Source organism: Bombyx mori, chromosome 3 (genome assembly GCF_030269925.1).
Source record: "Bombyx mori chromosome 3, ASM3026992v2".
NCBI lineage: Eukaryota > Metazoa > Arthropoda > Insecta > Lepidoptera > Bombycidae > Bombyx > Bombyx mori.
In genome coordinates, this window is record NC_085109.1 from 9,469,945 (window position 1) to 9,493,200 (window position 23,256).

General features: G+C 36.4%; 2 protein-coding genes and 1 long non-coding RNA gene across 30 annotated transcripts; all 3 read right to left on the bottom strand.

Annotated features, from left to right (window-relative positions):
- Positions 1-1,734: 1,734 nt before the first annotated feature.
- On the bottom strand, positions 1,735-8,119 carry LOC101743852 (uncharacterized). Of its 28 annotated transcripts, none has more exons than XR_005246016.2 (7): positions 5,186-8,119; positions 4,569-4,640; positions 4,371-4,475; positions 3,402-3,606; positions 3,097-3,264; positions 2,931-3,019; positions 1,735-2,142 (listed from the first exon to the last, which is right to left on the bottom strand). It is a non-coding gene; the product is annotated as an uncharacterized LOC101743852 (long non-coding RNA). The 28 variants fall into 28 exon arrangements; XR_009976759.1 differs by having other exon boundaries at positions 5,073-8,119; XR_009976754.1 differs by having other exon boundaries at positions 4,884-8,119.
- Positions 8,120-8,343: 224 nt separating this feature from the next.
- K5 (putative neuropeptide precursor protein) lies at positions 8,344-11,818 on the bottom strand. The gene is given in 5 exon segments (NM_001160190.1): positions 8,344-9,490; positions 9,573-9,725; positions 9,811-10,048; positions 10,304-10,429; positions 11,561-11,818. Coding segments are annotated over 5 exon segments (1,119 nt in total). The 5' UTR covers positions 11,637-11,818; the 3' UTR covers positions 8,344-8,964.
- Positions 11,819-16,684: 4,866 nt separating this feature from the next.
- LOC101743700 (peptidyl-prolyl cis-trans isomerase sig-7) lies at positions 16,685-19,415 on the bottom strand. Its single transcript, XM_004931681.4, has one exon. The coding sequence runs from the start codon at positions 19,252-19,254 to the stop codon at positions 17,203-17,205; it is 2,052 nt and encodes a 683-aa protein (XP_004931738.1). The 5' UTR covers positions 19,255-19,415; the 3' UTR covers positions 16,685-17,202.
- Between the last annotated feature and the right edge of the window lie 3,841 nt (positions 19,416-23,256).

Here is a 23,256-nt window from a genome sequence, read left to right on the forward strand (position 1 = left end):
TTACACTTTGAGTACAGAAATAGCATTTAATTAATAAGAATAATATGCCAAATTAATTAATTATTTAAGTTTTTTTCTGAGAATGAGATGTTTATTTCTCCCGGATTAGTAGGTATATTAGTTATGACCATTTTTTAAAATATATTTTCCTGTTTAATGGTTGTTTTTATCCTCATCTAATATATAAAATTCTCGTGTCACAATGTTCGTTCCCATACTCCTCCGAAACCGCTTGACCGATTCTCATGAAATTTTTTATGCATATTCAGTAAGCCTGAGAATCGGCTACTATCTATTTTTCATACCCCTAAGTGATTAGTGTTGTCCACCCCTAACATTTTATTTTTTATTTGGACTTTTTTTTTTGTTATAATGAGGTATTATGTGGTTGAATGAGGTTTTGTTATTTTATTATATATTCCCTCATCGTTCACAGCACTACATACCTCTTTCACTCATTTACCACATCCTTACACACTTACAATAAGTTAGTTTTTTTTTCTACCCTAGAAATTCCCTAGAAATCTTATATATGGCAAAACAATGTTTGCCGGGTCAGCTAGTCATTATATAAAATCTTCTACATTTCGAGCCTGTGTTGTTCCAGATTGGCTATAGCTTACAGTTTATTTACAGTTTTTACCGTCTGCGAGTCACATTGAAGGCGAAGACAGTTGTATCTGGGAGCTCCTTCTTTTTGGTCGTTCCCTCAATGCTGAGGATCGTGACTGTATGTCAATCTTCTCCACTCGGTCCGGTTCTGCGCCATATGTACCGCTCCCCATATCTGGGAGCTCCTAGATCCATTCATCTCTTGGTTAGAAATACTAAAAACCTAGAGTTGTTTCTCTGATATGTAGGTATGATGTTAAAGTACGAAGCAGTTAATATTTGAGACCGTGGAGGTCTCACACCTTAAAGATGAAATTAAGGTTCAAGACACCTCAATTTCAATATTTAAAATTAATGCAGTTAGTATATTGAGTCATTATCGAATTTTAATTTCGCCGGTTTAAGGGAGTAAGTAAAGCTAAATTGGCTTCTAAAACGGGGGTCTTCCTTAGGAAAAAGATTTTCCTCTGGTCGTACTTGCACTCATAAAACGCAGCGGTCTAGGTCAAATCGTTATGCAGTAGGGTCTTTGAAGAAATCGCAACCCTTCCATACTTTAAAAATTACTCTTGCGCCATTTGGTAGTCTGCCTATATAAGTAAATGCTGCAAAATTGGCATTGGAATAACTTACGATTTAGCTATGATATATAGATAAAAACAGTTTTGCCAGAGAAACAGGCAGAATGATGATAAGGACCCGTGCGTGCTTACAGCACTCTCTACCACAAAAATCAGCATAAGATTTAAGGGGAGAGTTGGCGAAAATATTGGGCGACTAGTTTTTAAGTACATATGTATTAAGTAGTATTTACGTATGTACCATGCGTAATAGTTTAGTGAATGAATAAATGGTTGCGTTAAGATTGTAATTACCTATATGTATATAAAAGTAAGTATGGCATATAGGTAAGTTATTTTACGCATTTTTGTTTGAAATCTTCAAATTAGGTCATCTGCAGACAGGCAGTTCGGAGCGTCCACGTCCTTTTAGACTATGACTTATAAGAACAGCATCATCTACTACTAGGTAATAGCTTAATAAATCAGTTCATAAACAATTTTATAGTTCACAGTAACTCTTTCACTGTTGATTAATTTTACATATTTTAATTAAAACGAGTCTTTTAAAGTATTATATTGCTTTTAAAAGAACACAAAACGTCGACTAAATAGCTTAGAGTCTAATGACCAAATAAACAGTGTTAGCTAATTTCATCAATTTCGTTCAACGTGTCTAAACATTCGCGTACAAAATCACAGTCCAATTCTTTTAAGCACTGAAAAGCTTCTTTACATCCAAATGTATTTGCCACTTCTTTGGGAGTTTCGTCTCTGTGGTTCGTCAAACTTAAATCTGCTCCTAAATTTAATAATAGCTTTATTAATTTACAATTATTGCTCATGGCTGCGAAATGAAGTGCTTGTCGTCTGCCTGGTGCTTCAGGGTCGTTCACCAAGGCGCCTTTTTCAATCATTAATCTTATTATTTTCTCATCTTCTTCTGATGGTTCACACATCATTAAAAATTCTGAAAGTAATAGTGACGAGCTGTTAGCCACCATGACTCGTTTTTTTGTCCCATGTAAGCAGACGAGAATACCACCCATCCACCCACTGATGGTGAGTTTGGCCGTCCGTCACTCAAGGACGTCAGCAATGCCAAGGGCAGAGCGAAACCGCTGTATGCTGCTGCAAACCTCTCTGCAAGCCTCGTTTGAAGAAGTATATGTCATATGGCTTGTAAAATACCGTGGAGGGGAGTTCACTTCAATGATAAACGATATGTGGCATAAAAGATCTCTGGAGATGCACTGTGGATGAGCGCTGTGGTTCTAGGTAGTATGGATGAACTGCTTCGGTGGCGGTGGCGGTGGCGGGAAAATGTGTGAATACGGTCCACGAAGGGTTCGCGATTTCCATGGAAGTCCGCAAAGTCCAGTCCTACTAGAGCCTCTGCCCGCTTCGGATGAACATATTGGAACCTAAAGAGTGGTATATCAATGCGGCCGGAAGCAGTCAGGTGGAAGGAGTAATTCCTGAGTCCGATGATAAGAAAATTATCTCTGGAAATAGAATATAACATGTAGTGGCACTTCGATCATCTCTTCTACGACGCTCTGTCAATACAGTAAAACACTTGCTTTCAGTGCCCAAGTAGCCACAAAATTCTTCATTAAAAGGCGAATGGATAAACAGACTTGTACACTTATTGTACAGTCTAGATACCGATTGGTATGAGATCACTATCACCTTAACTTCCCATCTGGTTTTGCTAAGTATAAAACTATAGTCGACATAATAAACTTTAATACTAACGAAGAAAAAGTCCTGTATCTGTAGGCTCGACTCTTGGTAGTATTTTTGCACCATGATCAAACAGCAGCATCGCAATTTTCAAAGACGGACTAGAAAAAATTAAAATTGAAATCGCATCTACATATTATTGTTTTTTGTGCTAATATTTTCTTTCAATTTGTTTTACCTTTTCATAAGGCTAAGCGAAAGGGGCGTCATCCCAACGTTATCCTTATGATTAGGATTTACGCCAGCGTCTAAAAGTAAAGTAATCGCATGTTCGTTGTCAGAGCACACAGCCAAATGAAGCGCATTTCTTCCAAGATGATCCATTTGCTGAATGTTTTCGCCTTGCCTTAAATAAAATACAATCTGTGTACCTACTCATATAAGAATGAATAATATGGTTTTTCATTGCAGTAATGCTTAACATTGTGTAACACTACGCGATATTGCAGAAACTTGATAAGATCATTGTTTGTAGGTACGTACTTTATATATTTATCCAGTAATATATCATCACCAAGCTCTGCAGCGATTAAAAACTCATTATCTCTATGTAGGAATTCTAGAGCTATTCTTAATTTCATATCCAATTCACTGCGTAATAAGGAATCTGCTGCTTGTGTTGGAGACTTTTGCGACGCTTGCGAAATGGTGGGTGATGAAAAAACACCAGATAAGCTCATTGAAGCTTCTGTGTAGATACATAAATATATATAAATCATGCATCATAATGGATTTTATTAACAATTCATAGTGGTTAAATTATGATAAGCAACTTTTCTTGATAAGTGAATGCAAGCATGCATGGATATTAAGTCAATTTATAATAAGTGAACGGTTCATTCTATTCCATCGGTTATTTTTCATTTTAGCCCAGTTTTCATACAAGACTAAGGCTCTGCTTGGCAAACTGCTACTTTTTCGCTACAAAGAATATTGTTTTGTACGATACATTCATAGCACAATTATGGTAAGGTACAGATAGTGGATAGAAGTTTTTTAACATGACCCTCGGAGAAAAATAGGCCCAACAAAAGTTATCTCCCCTTTTGCATTATATTTCTGAGAAGTTACCAGGTAAGCAACAAAAGGTGGAAAATAAAGTATAGCGTACGTATGCATAGAAATAAACAGAACATCAAAACATGTATTTATTAATTTAAAAAAATGAACATAAACTTTTATGACATAAATAAAAAGAGCTACATACTCGACACAATCTATTATAATAAATTTTGGATTAATTGTTTTAGAAATTATCTGTTTGATGTCCTACTTACTACTACTACCTGACATTTTATTTTTTATTTACAATTGGTTTTATAATTTTCGAAATTTAATTCGTTTTTAATTCGTTCTCACAAACGAGTTTCTGCATTAATTTTTAATATTACAGCATTTACTTTCGCAATGCTTTAAAACACCGTAGATTTAATATTTTCCTTAATTCAGTACCTGATAAGATCAAGATTTCTTGATTGTCATTGAGAGAAGAGTTTTCTTTTATTTCATTTTTATTGAACATTTCGTTGGTCGAAAATTCGTTTTCTAGCGACGATTCTGCAAGTTGATCCTTTTTTATAAATACAGCAGCTCTAGATTGTGCTTTCTTTTGGGCGGGGTGATCGATGATAGCTTTGTTTGGTTACATACCTATGGTTAGCTTTTCCAGCTTATCAACGAAATTTTCATAATTATTATCGATTATCATATTTTTAGAATCCACTGGAATGAATTTAGGACTATGGATTATATTTTCCCAAGGACAAAAATCAATCTCCCATGTATTTTCACTAGAAACAAGAGATTGGCAATTATTTGTTCAATAAATCAGAACAGCGTACGTTCATCTGTTGGACTCTTATTGTCCCGAGATATTGATTGCCGATTTATACAAATTCTTATAGAGATTGAGCGCGATTAATATTCATTTGTTGTATTACGAAAATATCTTTTATGAATTTGTACCTGCTATATGTGACTGTTAATAATTCACGTTCAGCTTGTAATATTTTTTGAGTGTGCATCAAATCAGTGATATGTTTTGGTAATAATTGACCAGAGTAAACGTAACTAGCCAAAGAAATAATTAAATCTTTGGTTAGGCGAGTCACAAATATTTTACCGTAATTTAGAAACCAAAGAAATGTTTTATACTTTGTCTTTAAGTCTGTATCTTCTTCCAAGCTCTGGGATTCCAGAAGGTAGCTATTTCGCAACGAAATATCTTTGTCTATAAATTTCTGGCTGTCATTCATATTATTACTTACATTTAAACTTAAGATGTAAAATTAATACCAAATTGCACAAATCAATTGAGGAAACAATGTTACATTTCTGACATATACAGAAACTGACGCATTAAATTCATTAATTTTTTTTAATAAATTCCTAATCGTGAAAACCAGTAAGTGCTGAGGTCCTACAAAAGAAAAAAAAATACGGGAATCTTCTAGAAACACCCTTGCCTATTTACTAAAATTTAACAATTTCTTTAAAATTTAACTATTTTAATTCTATTTTCATATTCGGTCTGTGAGTACGTAAGCCGAATATTATTTCGTAGGAGAATTAAAGTTGCTTGTTGGATAATAAAGAGTTTATGTTAAAGTTGGAATCTCGTAAGACGAGGATTCTTATTTTTTTGGAGATTCACTGAATAATATGTTGGAGAGGCCAATATTTTACATACAAGTGATTCAATGTTAATTTATCTAATCATTATTTTATGTTGGAAAATTAATTTGAAAATTTTTAAATGCCAAACACCATTAAAAATATGTTAAGCCGACAATTACGGATTGGTCAGAGAAGCTCCACAAAATTTTTTTTTTTTTTTATTCTATACAGTAAGCTGTCGTAAGACATTCAACCGTAGTTTTGATAAAAATAATTTCGGCGGTGCATGCACAATGTCCATTGACATGTCAATTAATCTACAGTAGATCTAGTAGATCTTGAGGCACTCTTCTTCTGAGTCTTCTTGTAGTCATTAGGTTGTCCATTAAATGCTTAGCAAGGTTATTCGGATGGGCTTCCAATCTTACACAATATGCTTTAGCTCGATGGATTACTTCATGTTTGACTTTTCTTATGGCAAGATCATAATGGATTCTTTCATTTGTAACATACCATGGTGCGTTCACTATCATCCTGAGCGTTTTTGATTGAAATCTTTGAAGGATTTCAATATTTGAGTTTGACGCAGTACCCCACAATTGGATGCCATATGACCAAATGAGTTTAATAACAGATTTGTATAGTAAAAGCTTGTTTTCAACTGACAGTTGAGACTTTCTATTAAGAAGCCAATACAATTTACGTATTTGCTGACCCACCGCAAGACGCTTGGTGAATATATGTTTTCTCCAAGTCAGTCTCCTATCCAGGTACATCCCTAAGTACTTTGCATTTTCAGATTGCGGGATCTCTATATTATTCAAGGTGACTGCAGGACAAGTTTGTCTTCGAGTGGTGAAAGTAACTTGTACAGACTTAGATTCATTCGCTTTGATGCGCCATTTTTTTAGCCAAGTGTTGATATTATTAAGGCTGTTCTGTAGTTTATAAGAAGCTTCGTTTGGATCATCGTCCATGGTCATTATTGCGGTGTCATCAGCAAAAGTTCCCATTATCGTACCATCAGTTTCGGGCAAATCAGCTGTATACAATAGATATAAAGTGCGGCCAATGACACTGCCTTGGGGAACACCGGCATTAATTGAATGGAGAGGCGATATTTCATCGCCGTGTTTAACAAAATAATATCGGCTACTCAAATAAGATTCAATGAAAAAATAGAAGTTGGAAGGGATCTTCTTTTTAATTTTGAGTAAAAGTCCTTCATGCCAAACTCGATCGAAGGCCTGAGATATATCTAGGAAGGCAGCCGTGCAGTATTTTTTTCCCTCAAAAGCTCTATTAATATATTCAACAAGTCTGTGAATTTGTTCGATTGTACTATGTTTCCGTCTAAAGCCAAACTGATGATCTGGGATTAGTTTTTTCGTTTCAATAATAGGATTCAATCTTGCGAGAAACAGAGTCACCATGACCTTGGACGGTACAGGGAGCAAACTGATAGGACGATAAGATTTCACGTCCTCGCCACTTTTTCCAGGTTTAGGTATCATCTTAATTTGAGCTACCTTCCATAAGTGAGGCACAAACTTAAGTCTGAAAATAGCATTGTATAATTGGGTCAAGAAAGTAATTCCCTCTTGAGGTAACTCTTTTAAAATAGTTGCTGTTATTAGATCATATCCTGGTGATTTATTAGGGTCAAGATTCTTTATGACAGATCTTGTTTCGGATTTACTAATTTTTTTGAAAGGAACCTCAATAACATGCTCATTCAATTCCGATTCATTGGAAGGCATAGCCGAATTATCCATCGCATTTGGTGTAAATACATTATCCAGGTGTTCAGCAAAGGCCTTAGCTTTGTCTAGATCGCTAGTGGCCCAAGTTCCATCAGATTTCCGTAGAGGAGGTTGGTGTTTTATAGGACGTTTAAGGTATTTGGTAGCCTTCCATAGCGAATAGTCTGTTTTCGATGTGGCATCCAGCTCTTGCATATATGTATTTGTTTTTTCGTTTCTCTCACGAGCCAAATGTATTTTCAATTTTGTAATACTATAATTAAATATTTTTTTGTGTTCAGGATGCCTCGCAGTTTGCCATCGTTTTCTTAATCGCCTTTTTTCTGATAACAACGTTTTGATTGAAAGAGAACATTGCGATGGTTTTACAATTGGTGGGGCGGGTGTCGCCTGCCAAGCAGAATGTTGTACAACAAAGTTAAAATGTTCAACACCATCCGCAATGTCATCCTCTGTTTTTAGAGGTAGATTGATGTCCAAAGAGCCAGATACCAATACACGAAAGTAATCCCAATCGGTCCTGCAAGAATGCAGTCTACATGTTTTCATTTTCCTGGCTATATTTCGACTGAGCGTTATTATGACTGGGGAGTGATCAGATGAGAGATCAAAACTGGATGTACACTCTATACATGCATTATTGATGCCTTTTGTGATACAAAAATCTAACAAGTTTGGTACCTTCCTTTTGTCACTCGGCCAATATGTTGGCTCGCCAGTTGAACAAACATTTAATCTTAGTCGTTCAATGCAAGAAAGTAACTGTCTTCCCTTCGTTGTCACAGTTCGAGACCCCCAGCTTGTATGCTTAGCATTATAATCTCCACCAGCCATAAATCTATGTCCTAAGGAATTAAAAAACTTATACTCCACATATTTTGAGTAACTAGTATATAATTATGACTATTTTGGGAAACTATTCCAATTATTTGTATGTAGGTATTCTTAGGTAGAGGAACGTATATTTGAAAGCAGTATGTGGTAAACCAGGAGAAAGTCTTAGATGATTTTTTTCCAATTGGGACTTCAAAAGCAAACTACAGATATTAAGACAGATAATACTAAATTTAATACAGCAAGTTTACCATAATATACACATACATTAACAAGATATTAAAATCAGAAGTTACACTTCGTCGTAAAACTAGATATTCGAAAAGATTAAAGAAATACTTTGAATTTATTGTTATGTGATATTAATGTGTATTCAGATATATAGAAATCTAAATTTCAATAATAATTGATAAATGATGAATATGTAACATAAAAAGCTCTTTTGCGCGCAATACATTTAAATTAAGGATAAAAAGTAACTCGAATGGCTTTTTTTTAGATATTAACTACGATTTTTTTTCTATTTAGGCCATTAAAAATACGTTGTCTATTGTAAATTTAAACAATATATTAGTAACTGTAAATATTTTAATATGCTATTTAACTATGACTAACTGGTTAGGTATCCGCTACAGACTGCGAATTAAATGCACGACAATCTCTCTCCCATACTAAACGCTCTTCTACACGTTCACGCGAAAATTACACGCCCGTGGATTACCTTGTCGTTCTAGTTTTATGCAATGAAAGGCATATTGAAATATTCTTTATGTAGTATTGAGACAGGGTATGCACAGGCTGTTCCGTATGAACGCAAGATCTGGAGAGACCGTTTAAAGTATCAGTCGCCGGTACACTGGAATATCTTGTTCCTGTACTCGTGGTGCAGAGCGGAGTAGCTCAGCAAGGGTGTACAAGTCGTCGCGCGGGCGGTAGTTGTTCTGGTGCATCATGTTGTCCGAACGCTTTTTGGCCACCATGAATCGTTTCATCTTGTTAGCGTATTGCCTCTTGCGACGGGCTTCCTCGTACCTCTGCGCCAACTCATTCGGTCCGACTTGATATAGGTCAGGATAGCCACGAGCAAGCGCCATTCGGTTTTGTTCGGAGAAGTAGGAGTGATGCGGGTAGTCGCGATCATGCGGCCCGATAACGACGGGCTCGTTGTACCACAAATCGCCATTTTCATCAACTTCAGGTTGTTCCTCATCTGGATTTACACGACCATAATATCTATCGGCGGCGAATTGGTTTGCATACTCTTGCTTTCGGCGTTCCTGAGCTTCCCAAAGATTCAACAGAGCTCGCACGTCAGCGGCGCTCAAACCCGAGTCTCGTTTGCGTCGTTCTGAAATCGGCCTGTGGAAATACGAACGATAAATTTAGTTATTTGTATTCCTTTACCATGCCTCCTTAGTCATGTTTTGTTTTTAATTAAGACCTAAAGTTCTTCTTATTTCCACCGGAATTTTTTGTGGCGGTCTTGGCAGAAGCAGCAGCTCCGCCCACCTTAGTACCGCTGCCACGCTTACGGCGTTGAGCTTCATGTTGAGTCATTAAATCGATTGGTGACAGAGCGGCTTGATCTTCTGGCCTAAAAATATAACGTGAGTTAGACTTATTTTTGGACACTGTGTACTCATTTTTACACGTACATCTGGCTCAGAAACGGTACTTACTTGAGGTTTTTCTTGCCCGATCCAGATTTCGTAACGACTTTAGTGGCAGCACCGGCCCCGCCTACTTTTGTGCCGCTTCCTCTCTTACGTCGTTGTAAGTCGAATGCAGAAGCGAGTCCTTCCATTGCCGGTGGTTCGCCATAAAGTTCAGGCCTCATGATAAGATTATCGAGTTCTCCATTGGACTGTGGTGAGTCGAAGCGTTGGTCAACCGTTTGGTCATAGCCATCTTGATTTCCTGCAATATAGCCGAAACATTTTTTTTATTGCCCTTGTAGGCAGGTGGGCCGTATGCTCATACGGCCCACCTGATGATGAGTGGTTACCGTCGCCCATGGACTTCAGCAATGCCAGGGGCAGATCCAAGCCGCTGCCTACCGAATTACACTGAATTACACTGAAATCTGTGGTTTAATCTTCTTAATCTGTTAGATTCAAATAGAATTAACTTATTAATCGAATATTCGCTTTAATTAATTTTATTGTACAATACCTTCTTCGCTGAGGGCAAGCGGGTAAGGTTCCAAATCGTTTTTGTCACTCTTGTTCAAGAAGAGAGATCGGTTATCATCTTTTGTTTGATCCCAATTTTCTGGCAGTTCACTGATGGTACTGCCATCTGAATGTAAGGTTGTATTAAAAAATAGAATTTCTAGTTTATCAAAATATGAAAAAAAATACTGGTGGTGAAACAACAGGTAGGTACTGATGGTCCGGCCTATTATAAGTCTATACGGGTACCATCAACCTGCATATTTTTGCTGCAAATCAGTCATACAAACAGATTGAAAGGTTGGTGGCACACACATTATGTCTATGGACTTCGGTAATCACTTAAGAACGATCTTGCCTGTGGTGAGCTCATCCACCCGTCTACGCAATAAAAAAAACCTGAATAAAATTAGTAAATCCATTAAAATTTACATTGTAATTAAAAGTTACAGACATTTCCTCTAAAAGTACTAGTCAACACGTAGGAATCAAGTTATTTGTGCCTGCAATATGACTAGAAACTAGTCATAGGTACCCATGTCAAACCGTATTGTTTGAATTGTATTAAATTGCACCTTTCAATTTTATAATACGCATGCGTGGTTTGCATTCGTGGGGCGAGTCCTTGTTGCTAGGCCCTAGCAATGGCATTGCAAGGTGAGACCAAAGACAGACGTTATACGTTTTCCGAATAAATCAATGCATTTGCCCAATCTATTTATAAGTCATTGTGTAAAATATCAGAGTTGATGGTCGGTAAAAGTACTAACTACGCAGCGACATATCGGCGCAGACCGGGCTCGGGACACCTGTTGCTAAATATAGAACGACCCACCCCCCACCCGTGATCGATACGGCAACACAACAATACAATCATAACACCCCAGGCAACAGCCTTCAAACGAATATGCAGCGACAATACATAAAGCTTTTTTTAAGTTTTTAAAGGCGGTAAATTGCTTCGATAGGTACCTACCTGCGTTTAAGTTTGACGACTAGGACTAATAATAGATTTTTCCGATAATCAAGTTGCAATTCACTGTTTTCACGAATTACACACAATTATATCGCTATTCTACCTTCTGAGTGACATCAAAGTATAAATACATAAATTGGTAAATCCATTTCCATAATGAAGAACATTCAGCTCGTAGTAGATATTAAGAGTATATCCCAACTGCTATTCGATGTAAGTGAATCTAATATTAAATGAAAAAATAAGAATGAATCAATGTGTGCATTAAAATACAGGTCTTACCTTTGTTGTTCGAAGGCGTCGGCACTGCGCTGACAGCAAGGACCGCTGTAATAGCGGTTAGGGAAAATAATAACATAGTCACGGTCGGTCAGAATAGTCGATGGACAGTAAAATAAAATGAATAAATCTCTTAAAATGTGGTCTCAGGAGGAACACCGGATGCGTTTGTGATGTGGCCGCACGCAGGGAGCAAGTGATGTTTAGCGGAGTCCAAGCTGGAGAGAAAACCCATCGCTTGTGTCGATAATTTTGCGACATGCGCAGTGTACAACACAGTGACGAACTTGTCGAAATATATCATATGGTTAAAACTATTGCATCAAAATACTATGAACTGTTTGATCAATAAAAAAATCCTTCACAATCACAAAATGTTGTTTTAGTTATCGCCAGTAAAATTCAAGAAAAGCACTTGTCTTATTGCAGACATTTGTTTGGTCCAATTATTCAATAAAAAATCCAGAGGGGATCTAAATTGCTCAGAAATACAAAGGTCGATCTCATCGCATTTGCATAAATCGTTTAAAAAGTATGAACAATTCGACTATTAAGTATTTTTCTTTTGCTATTGTAGGCATACGAGCATAAGATGTAGGTACCTAATGGCGAGGGGTCACCGTCCCTTAAGGACGTCGGCAACGGCAAGTGGTCACTACCAAGCTACTGCCTATTTACTTGATAAGTTGTTCTGTTACAATTTTATATCTATCTACTACTAAAGCTACTACTACGTATAGCTGTTATACAATGCAATTTAATTTTCGACCTCATGACTCAAAATGAGCAGCGGCTTTCATATAATGCTTATGTCCTCCAGGAGGGCCGTGTAGCATTTTGAATATGGTTTTTATTAATACCTCAAATTTAATTATGAAAAATTAATAAAAAAACATTATGTATCTTGCTTCGTTCCTGCACTGCTGACGTCTGTTGCTCGAAAACGAAACAAGCCCTTAATAAAATAAGACTTATTGAGTGGAAAATGAGTCGAGACGGGAGTGGCGTCGGTACTTATTAATTACATTACATTAAACATTTTCCAGCTATCTGCTTTCTCGGATTGAGCGGCTGTTTCCAAGCCTTTAATTTATTTGTTTTAGCAATAACCACCCACGTTGATTACCTAAAAATAGCATCATCAACGGCACGATAAGCGACATTTCTGTTAGAAAATTGTGGCGTTGGTTGGTTTTATGGTATTTGTGAATCCAATTGGACTACACTTCGCAGATTGCCGGTTGTTTGATGTATCTAATCGATGATTCGCACGAAATACCAAGAGCCGAGAATTCGTTCCATTTAATAATTAAAGAATAAAAAATGTAAGTGATAAGATCGGTGCTTCAAATATTGTGAAAAGTGCGTCCCTCTTTGATTTTGATGCCTATGGTCACGGGATAGTGGACGAGACGTACGAGTTATGACTACGCCTGTTCTGAAGAATTATATTGTATTAAACTTGAAAATCATGTTGTATTAAACTAGAAATATTCCTGTGCATCAAAACAGGAAGACAGATGCTCCCATACGTAAAAAAACCTATGGAAACATTTAGTTGTACTGATGTTATTCATTCTAGCAATCTAACATGCATCACATACCTACATAATGTTAATACATTACACAGCTTAATAGCTCGCGAATGTCCTCGAAGTGTTTTACTTTAGTTTTGTAGTACATAATATTGTTTTTTAAATGATAGTCATTTGCGTATCCTTACCCTACGTTTTAATGCATAGATTATTCTTTTAGTAGTTTCTAGAATGGTGACGTTTCACCCTGTATCTTTCACAAAGGCGCAAATGAACTGCTTTTTTTTCTACCTACTCTAACGAGCCTCAAGGGTTATACTAGCTTCACCGAATGTGTAGGCGAGTTCGCGGGGCTCAGTCTGAGCGACTTTGCAAACATCTGCCCTAGCAAGTGTAGTGCTTCGCTGAATCTACCACCAGATCGGAATCGCAAACACCTGAGAAGATCGGGCAAAAAACTCCGTGGGTTGCGAAAAGCCACAATAGTATATTACATCATAAAATTACTTTCTTAATATCCGGTGTATTTTAATCTCCTTGTATACTTCTTTTAAGATTTAAAATTCGTTAACAAATCTATATTATTTTATTTTTACGTGTTAGTCAGACTGTACGTCCGTGACTGGAAATACACAATAGGACATTTAACAAGGCCCATCTTCTCGTTCAGTCACTTTACCAACACAAAAGACTTAATGGAACGTTCTGGGGTTCCAACGCAACGAGCTAAGATGCTACCTAGGTATAGGACAGCTCGGTCATATTTTATGGTTTCCTTTCATTTTGCCAATCATTCCTGGGCTATTAACTTGCACGGACGTACATACATACAATTTAGACTGAAATAAATAAATATTAACGTCTAGTTTTAGCTATGTATATAAAACTATCCACTAAAACCAAATCAAAAGTATTTAATATTTTTTCAAATCTATTTTTGAACACTACCATAGTAACTTATAGCATAAAAAAGTTATCGTATTAAAATGAAAGCAGCATGCTATGAAATAATGCTATGCAATATCTTAGCTTAAGAACTAAAGGAAATTTTCTACTGCAAGTTAAAGTATTAAATGTGTTTTATCTAGTCTTCTTATCCTTTATTGGATTGCATTTGTTTATTTTCGAACATCATACCTATTATTTATTTATTAAAGTCCTTATATACTGATATACTTCAGCGACGGCGACTGCTTACCATAAACCGGGCCGGATTCTAAAGCTCTGTTGGGAATGTTTCTTATAGGCTTGGAAAGATGTGAAGGATTGAAATCCTCGGCCTCATGTAACCAAATGTAAGGAAAAATAGGAATGAAAATTTTTTTTAAGTCATCAACTCAACATTAACTCATAAGTTTATAAGGAGTTCATAAGGAAGTTATATAGTTCATAAGGAAGGCATTTTGCAAATTTTCAAGTTGCGGAAACTTACGGTTTACGAGATAAGTATAATGTTTTAAAGTTTCCATACAAATTGGAAAAATCGTCAAGGTAGACATCAAGGTTTCACGTTCCATTCACGGTAGAGGTGCATTTTAATCCATTTGTTTACCCAAATATACGTTATTATTTCTATATTCGATATTAGTCACATATTACATTCGGTGTAATTAATGTACCTACATACTAATTGTTACTGTATTATGCACTTAAATTGACTTTTTACAATAAAAATAACGAATTTTCGTTTCCACTGTAGTACGGAACGTGAAATGACGGTATTTTTTATAGCGTCTCCATAACTGTAGGTAATAAAATATCGTTATAAATTAGAATAAATATAACTTTAATGAACTTGCTCGTGTTTTATTCTCATTATAGGTATGAATATTGGAAAAATATCCAAAACCGAATCAGAGTACTACTTGGTCTTGCCTGTCCTACCCTTATAATGTATAGTATAAAAAAAAGCAGAGGCGCGGAATGAGATGGAACGGCTGAGGTTAGTCCATTGGACCTTTAAGCCTAAGCTGTGGAGCGGAGCATGAGTGACAGTGCTTCGGCACGCAAGGGTGCAAGGGCTGCTCTTCCCACAGCGCCAGAGATAATGCGAATTCAAACTGGAGGAGGAGAGGGAAGCTCCCTCTGAGTTTAACTAAATAGTGCTATTCTAACCTAACATTAACCATGGATATCTCCATAACCATAGGGTTCTGCGGGTTGAGGATGGTGGTAAAACATTACATTCAGGCAGGGGCTCGGCTCTGCCGACGTTTTTGATTACTTTCTTATATACATGTCTACGTATGTTGAACTCAGTGCAGAACTTGTCAATATAGATTTGAAAATTTAGCAGTAGCAGAATTGGAGGCATGAAAATGCGAAAATTACAACTTTTTAGTTGATGACATTGAATAAACAGTTTGTTTTCAAAACGCAATTTGGTGTAGTTCTATGTATTTTAATATTTTATATTGACAATCTGTTAATTTTCTTTGGACTTCTTAGCTAAAACCTTTCCGGTACAAATTGCGAACATTATGCCGGCCACTCACATGCGCGAAAATATTCGTACATTGTACGAATGTTCGCGCGCATGAGGTTTTTTTTTTTTCTACCTAATCTGGTAGCCTAGAGCAGCTATTCCAGCGTAACCGTAACTAGTAGGTGAGCTCACGGGGCTCAAACCTGACGACGATGCTAACACGATCCCTAGCAAGAGTCGTGCTTCGCAGAATCTACCACCGGATCGGAAATGCGACCCACTGAGAAGATCCGGCGAGAAACTCAGTGGGCTGTGTCTGAGAGTTAATTTACTCGTCGAACCCTTCGTCGCAAGCGACGTGTTCGACGAGAACGGGGACCGATGCTTGAAGTACCTAGAAGCACCGTTAGTGGATCGGGAGGATCCGAGATGACGTGTTTTGGGCGACGTCGACTGTTTTCCATTCTGTCCACAGAATCGGGAATGTAGTTACCGGCGGCCACGATGAGATATAGAAAGTTTAGAATTAAAAGGTTTTTTTTTTGTTTTTTATTGTTGGAGTTTAAATATAAATGTAATGGCAAGCAACATTTGACACATGATTACAGATTTCGAATATTAGAATTATTTTAAATGTTTTAAAAAACAGATGATGGTATTCTCGTAAGAAAAAGTCAATACTTCTCATCTAGACACAGCAAGAGAAACATGTAATAGTTTTATAAAAAATATAAAGATAATAATTTTATAATGGTGTAAAAGTGGTCAAACTATCTGCAATATAATTATAATGAAGCAGTGTTTTTAAATAGCCCCTCATCACCTACAGAACCCAATCCCCTCAAATTTAACCATCCAACAGTTATCAACAGTTCATACACAGCAATCGCAGTCGCCGGTACTGTCCCAGCATATTCCCTAAAGAGTGCCAATCGTCAAATATTTGATCAAGGATCCTATGGTCAATACATATTTACTTGAGCAGATTTTCATATTTGTTTTTAATTTTGAATAGTGTTAAAATGACAATTTTAGATCACTATTATATGCCGTTGCTTAAAGTATTAGGTTTCATGTAATTTTAATACTTCTTTAGTCACATAAACACATTAATGTACTATGTAATAAGCTTTGAGTCATTTTTAAAGGTGGGCATTTAAACAACGGTTACTAGAATAATATATTTTTGTTCATGTCTACCAATTTATTTAGTAAAATATTGAATGCTGTATCTTTAACTAACTAAAATCTTCAAACAGTAAAGTTAACATTTCTTTTAAAGTTAGGCAAGGCAATTTTAGTGATTTCTACACAATAACATTAATATTCAATGCAATAATTTAAGATAAAGTTATTCAAGTCTATAACATTTTAACAATTTGTATTGTGTCAGCAATAAAGACTTAGTTCATGAATTATGAACGAAGTCTTTATTGCGTTTTTAGAATGATTAATTTGATTTAAAACATGTAGTACCCTACTTGGCCTTTACTTTGGGGACTTTGTCTACATACACCTATTTTTTACTTTTAAGTGTAAAGAAGTGTGAACAAATCGTACTGTACAGTTTTGAACTTAAAAATATTTAATTTAAATAAAAAATTAAATTTAAAATTCCAAAGAATTCACACTAAATCAACATTGAAACATCATCTCACAGTTGTAAAGAATTAACTATACCAATGCTATCTGCTCTTCTTTTTTATAGCCTTCTTTCTCCTTTTTTTCCTGTCAGCTTCAGAATCTGAACTGGAAGTACTGCTTGATGAGCTACTAGAAGAACTGCTATCACTACTACTGGAAGTGCTTGAAGAGGAGGAGCTTCTTTTTCTTTTTTTTGACTTTCTTTTCCTGTTATCTTCACTGGACGAACTAGACTCTGTACTAGATGAACTTGTTTCTGAGGAATCACTTTCTGAAGAAGAAGAGGTAGATTGTTTGCGTTTCTTATGTTGTCTTTTCTTTGTTTGTTTCTTTCTTTTTTCAGATCTACTCTTTTTATTTGTAACAGGTGATGGTGTTTTGGGCTCTAAGTCACAAGATGAATCTCGTTTCTTGTGTTCTCTTTTTGGAGACTTATCATACTTTCTTTTCAATTTGGATTTATCATCTTTTCTACTTAATTTTTTTTCTGTACTTTTATCAACCATATACTTCTGGGAATGCTTTGTATGTTCTTTATGTTTCTGTGTTACATTGTAATTTTTTTCGTTATTTTTAGAATTTTCATTGTCATGTGAACGCTCTTTTGTATGGTAGTCTCTATGTTTTATACTATTTCTTTTCTCTTTCTCATCATTTTCAGCATACTCAGAGTTGTGTCTATCTTGGTGTTTACGACTAGCTTCTCTATGTTTAATTTTATGATTTTCAGTCTTACTACACACTTCATGCTCCTTAAGTCTCTTACTCTCTGTAACATTGTCCTTTCTTTCACTATGTTCTTTATGTCTTTTATCTTCCTTTGGTATATCTTTATCATATCTATCAGAATCTTTTCTTTGTGTATCTTTGTGGCTTGTGTGTTTCCTATGATCTCTTGCAGCCAGATTCTGAACGTGACCATGTTTATCAATATTTTTTTCATTTTTATTTCGTTTTGACCATTCCCTTTCATTTCTTTCTTGTTCGTAATTTTCCCTTTTAAGATTATAATCTCTACCATTCCTATGATCTCTTTCTCTACTAGTATATCTAGATTTATTTTTAGAGCCTTCTTCTTCTTCCGATTCATTTATTAGCTTAACCCCTCTACCTTTTCCTAGCCACTTTATTTTCGATACAGACTGGGAGAAGTCAACATGTATTCTTCGGTCATCAATAAGCACATTATCCATTTTAAAATAGGCATCTTCACATGACTTTTTATCAGCAAACTCAATAAAAGCATATTGCAAAGAATCACCACTCTTTTTATCTCTTATCACTTCACAACTTACTATTTTACCAAATCGACTAAATATGATTTCAAGATCGTCATCTGTTGTGACTGGATTTAGCTTGCAAACAAAGAGTACATTTTCAGGAGGAGCAATGTCAGCATCAGGAATATCACCAATAATTTCAAGAATAGTTGCTCTAGCTTTGGCCTCTTTTTCCTCAATAATCTCTTGTACTTCAGCTGTGCTCTTGCCTTGAGTTTCATCTATTTCCTCATCAGGTGCTATTCTCCCACCCTTCAACCTTTCTGCAGTAGGAGAAGGAGATCGCGAAGGAGCTCTTAGACCTGGAGGATCATTAAAAGGATCCTCTAACACTACAGTGTGTGTTATTCTGACATCACGATAAGGGCGATGAGTCTCATCACATATCACATCATTGAGTTTTCTTAGTACATCATGTCCTTCTGTGACTTCTCCTATGACACAATGTATCCCATCTAACGAGTCCAAGTCAGGAGCGAGAGTAAAAAAGAACTGTGAACCAATCATCATGTCTCCAGTACAAACCATTGACAATAACCCAGCATCAGTGTGCCGAATTTTTGGCATTTTCTCACCAGAAAACAATCGTTTGTCTGGACCTTCAAGAATTCCAAATATAGACATTCCCCCTGAACCTTCACCGGTGGGGTCACCAGTTTGAGCGATAAAGCTGCTTCTTATCGAATGAAACAAATTGTAATTGTAATATTTCATTTTGCATAGTTTCAAAAAATTCAAACATGTTACAGGACGCTGATCTAGATACAAGTCAACGGTAATATCGCCTAGAGTTGTTTCTATAACGACTGACATTTTATATTACTACTTTAAACTTTGTTTTAATCCAAAACATTTGAGATCTAATAAAACTTGGGATATTTAATGACACATCATACACAAGCTAACCTCAATAATTTAGATTCCCTCATAGTGTTTTTGCTGATTACGTTTCTTGTATAGCCTGTATAGGCAAAAGGAATACAATGCATAGAGCCAAATTCTTTATAATTATATTATTTCCGTAAATAATCCGCTATCAGTAAAGTTTGATTAAGCTCAGTGTTTATTTATATGACTTGAAACCAAAATTAATTTATTATAAATATATTTTTTATTTATAAAATGTTATTTTTGTAAGTAGTAATACAAAAATTATAAAATTGACTTTGGCTTTAACATTTTCGCAATAACTCTAAGAATTTTTCTATGATTTTTTCGTTAAATTGTTTTCTTAATTAATTTTCGGCTTCTAGTTAACTAGACTGTTTAATTAGTAAGCTGGAAATCATTGTTATCATTTGTCGGGATCTGAATTAATTATGCTAATTGCTGCAACAGCTTGCTATGCATACTAAAAATTTGTACGTGTTTTAATGTTGCTCTGAAAAACGAACGAAAATTTGCTATTCATTTAATTTAGAATTACAGCGTACTTTCCTTAAACTCAAAATCTATGAAATCATTTTTGCAAGATTTACTATCGCTGAACGACCTGAACTTGTAAACTGTATTGATTTTTTTCCCAACAAAAACCGAAATTTTAATCCAACATAAAAATATTTATTAAAAAAAATAGAAAACTGATGGGAGATTGAGAAATGTAGTGCCATCTATTTATTCTTATTTATACTAAAAACTTCATGTTGTCGTTGTTCGTTGTTCACAGTTCAAATAAAGAATCATAGATGTCACTTATCGATAGCAATGCTCAAAAATATGTTTTTAAAAGAATCCTTTTATATGAAATGAGTAATGGTTTACGAATAAATAATTATTTATGTAATGGTAAAAAAAAACAAGCGATATGAGTTTGTTTCTCGGTTTTGGTTTTATTTTAGAACCGGTGGTAGAGATAACATGTTTTTATTTTTATTTCATTGTATGTTTTAATAATATTGAAATAAAGGAATTGAATTTGAATAAAAACTTATATCGATCTACATTTTTTTTACCTACTATATAGGTACTTACTAGCTTCACTGAAGATGTGATCTACACAAAGACGACAAAACACCAAATTCAATGTAACCTAAAAATGTAGCTGGTGGCCCAAAGGCCTTTCTAGTTTCGCTAGGTCAGATATGCGAGCTCGGGCTTAGCCAGAAGGGGTGGGATATGTTAACAGCTCAATGGCAGCTGCTTCACGAATACCTACATCTACTACTGCATCGGTATCGCAACTCACTGAATAGATCCGGCGATAAACTCTGTTTAACACTTCAAGGCTTGAAGTGTTAAACAGAGTTTATCGCTTTAAAGCTTGAAGTGTTTAACAAAAGCGTTAGTGAGTCCGATGGATCCGTAGGGACGTTTTTAGGTTGTCCACGATAACTAGCTCCTCCATGAATGAAACAAGTCCAATAAGTAGTTAGCGGCTGCAACGACAATACGGCTTTCGCATTTTTTTTTCGCTTTTCATAGCACATCTTCTTTCGAAGTTATCTCCATGATGACCTGGAGCTTGACTCAATCAGTAAGTATTTACAGTCGGAATCATTGTGCTACTTTGAGAAGGCGGCACGACACGAAAACCTTCTTGTCGTGGCCGCCGGAAATTACATACCTGATCCTGTGGACCGAATGGTAAACAACCGACGTCGCCCTAAGCACGTCATTACGGATCCTCCCGATCCATTAACGGTGCTTTTGAGTACCTCAAGCATCGGTCACCGTCCTCGTCGAACCCGTCGCTTGCGACGAAAGGCTCGACGAGTAAATTAACCCATAGACACAACCCACTGAGTTTCTCGCCGGATCTTCTCAGTGGGTCGCGTTTCCGATCCGGTGATAGATTCTGCGAGGCACTGCTCTTGCTAGGGCCAGTGTTAGCAACACTCCGGCTTGAGTCCCGTGAGTTCACCTACACGGCAAGGCGAAGCTGAAATAGCCTCTCAAGGCTATCAGCATAGGAATAAAAAAAGTGTATCGAAGTAGCATTTTGGCGTCGGCGTCAGGTTTTTCCTTTTGAGCTTGGGGCCAGGCTCGGGTTGGGTTGGGAAGGGGCAGTTTACTTCGCTCGAAAATCATGGGGTAAAGTTCCACCTAAGACCTATTATATGCATCACATGAATTCACATACTCAGAATACATGCATTTTTTTCGTAGCCATTCGCTGGTAGTGTTACGGAGTACTTCAATTACGCGCGAACGGGTAGGTGAGCTTACGGACTCAACCTGAGAGAATTTGCTTACACCAGCCCTAGCAGCAGTGCTTCGCAGTATTTACTAGCGGATCGGAATCGCGATCCACTGAGAAGATCTAGTGAGAAACTTAGTGGGTTGTGTTTATGGGTCAGTTCGCACAACGAACTCTTCGCTTAGTACGAGGTCGGTGACTGGTGCTTGAAGAGCCTAAAAGTAGCGGGAAAAGATCCAGGGGATCCCACAAGACATGTTTTGGGCAACGGCGGCTTTGCATTGCCCCTATACCTGGGTCGGATATGAGGCTGTATAGACTATGGTCATTTTATTAGTCCAGTTAGGCGCGCGGACGTAAACATAACTTTCAGGGGACGGCCTATTACAGTCCTGTTGTGTCAAAGCTAATTTTCAAACTTTCCCTTTACTTATCAAATTTCATGATTTTAGGTTAACATGAGTGGTCGGCCTTATAATTTTTATCGGTGACAGAATATGGCTTATACCTTTTGATTTGTGGGGTCAGTCCCTGGCTGTGGGGGTAGCGAAACTGCTGCAACGGCCGCAACGCACCATCGCGGTCAGGGTCATCCATGGTTATCGCATCATCTCCTTCGAGGCGGCGTGTGTACTCGTATGATTTAATACGCTTTTATTAGCTTCAGATGTATGTATGTTTATAACGGGATCTTTGAACATGATTTTGACCCCCTTCAAAACGTCGGATTAACCCGAAATTTGGTATACTTATATTACAGGACCGATGACAATTCAATACAAAAAATATAATTGAAAAAATTGAAATTCAATTAAAAAATGAAAAATATTTAATAGTTTAAAAAAATTAACAAAATACGCTTCTATAGAAAATCCAAATAAAAATAGAAAATCAATTAAAACGTGGGGTGCATGGTATTAGTAGTTATAAATATTTTATGAACAGATATTACGGTAGGACCACTTGTGAGTCCGCGCGGGTAGGTACCACCACCATGCCTATTTCTGCCGTGAAGCAGTAATGCGTTTCGGTTTGAAGGGTGAGGCAGCTGTTGTAACTATACTTGAGAACTTAGAACTTATTTCTCAAGGTGGGTGGCGCATTTATGTTGTAGATGTCTATGGGCTCCAGTAACCACTTAACACCAAGTGGGCTGTGAGCTCGTCCACCTATCTAAGCAATAAATAAAAAAAGATACGAGTAGAAGGGTTATTTTGATAATATCCTGAAAAGCACCTCACGCTTTTTTACAATAAAATCATTTTTTCAATTTTATTAAAATTTATTTTCTATTTTTTAGTTGGATTTTCTATAAAAGCGTATTTTTTTAGTTTTTAGATTGATTTAAATTTGACTCTGTAATAAGGATTTTCATGAAACAAGCACACAAGTTGTTCATATTATATTTCTCATCCAACAGACCCCATTTTATTACATCGATACGCATGGCGTTCCGTTAAAAAAAACAATTCAATGCTTCCTTCAGTCATTGCAAATGCAGTTGTCAGCTTATCGCAAAAGAGTGCACGTTCGCTTGTCAGTGCACCGGTTTATGTGAGGTCGTCATTCAAGCTAGGCTAACCTTGTATTCTTGGAAGAATGGTTGGTAAATTTTCAATACTGACTTTATTAAATTGGGCGGGAGACGGCGAATTGAAACGTTGGAAACTGGTGTTATT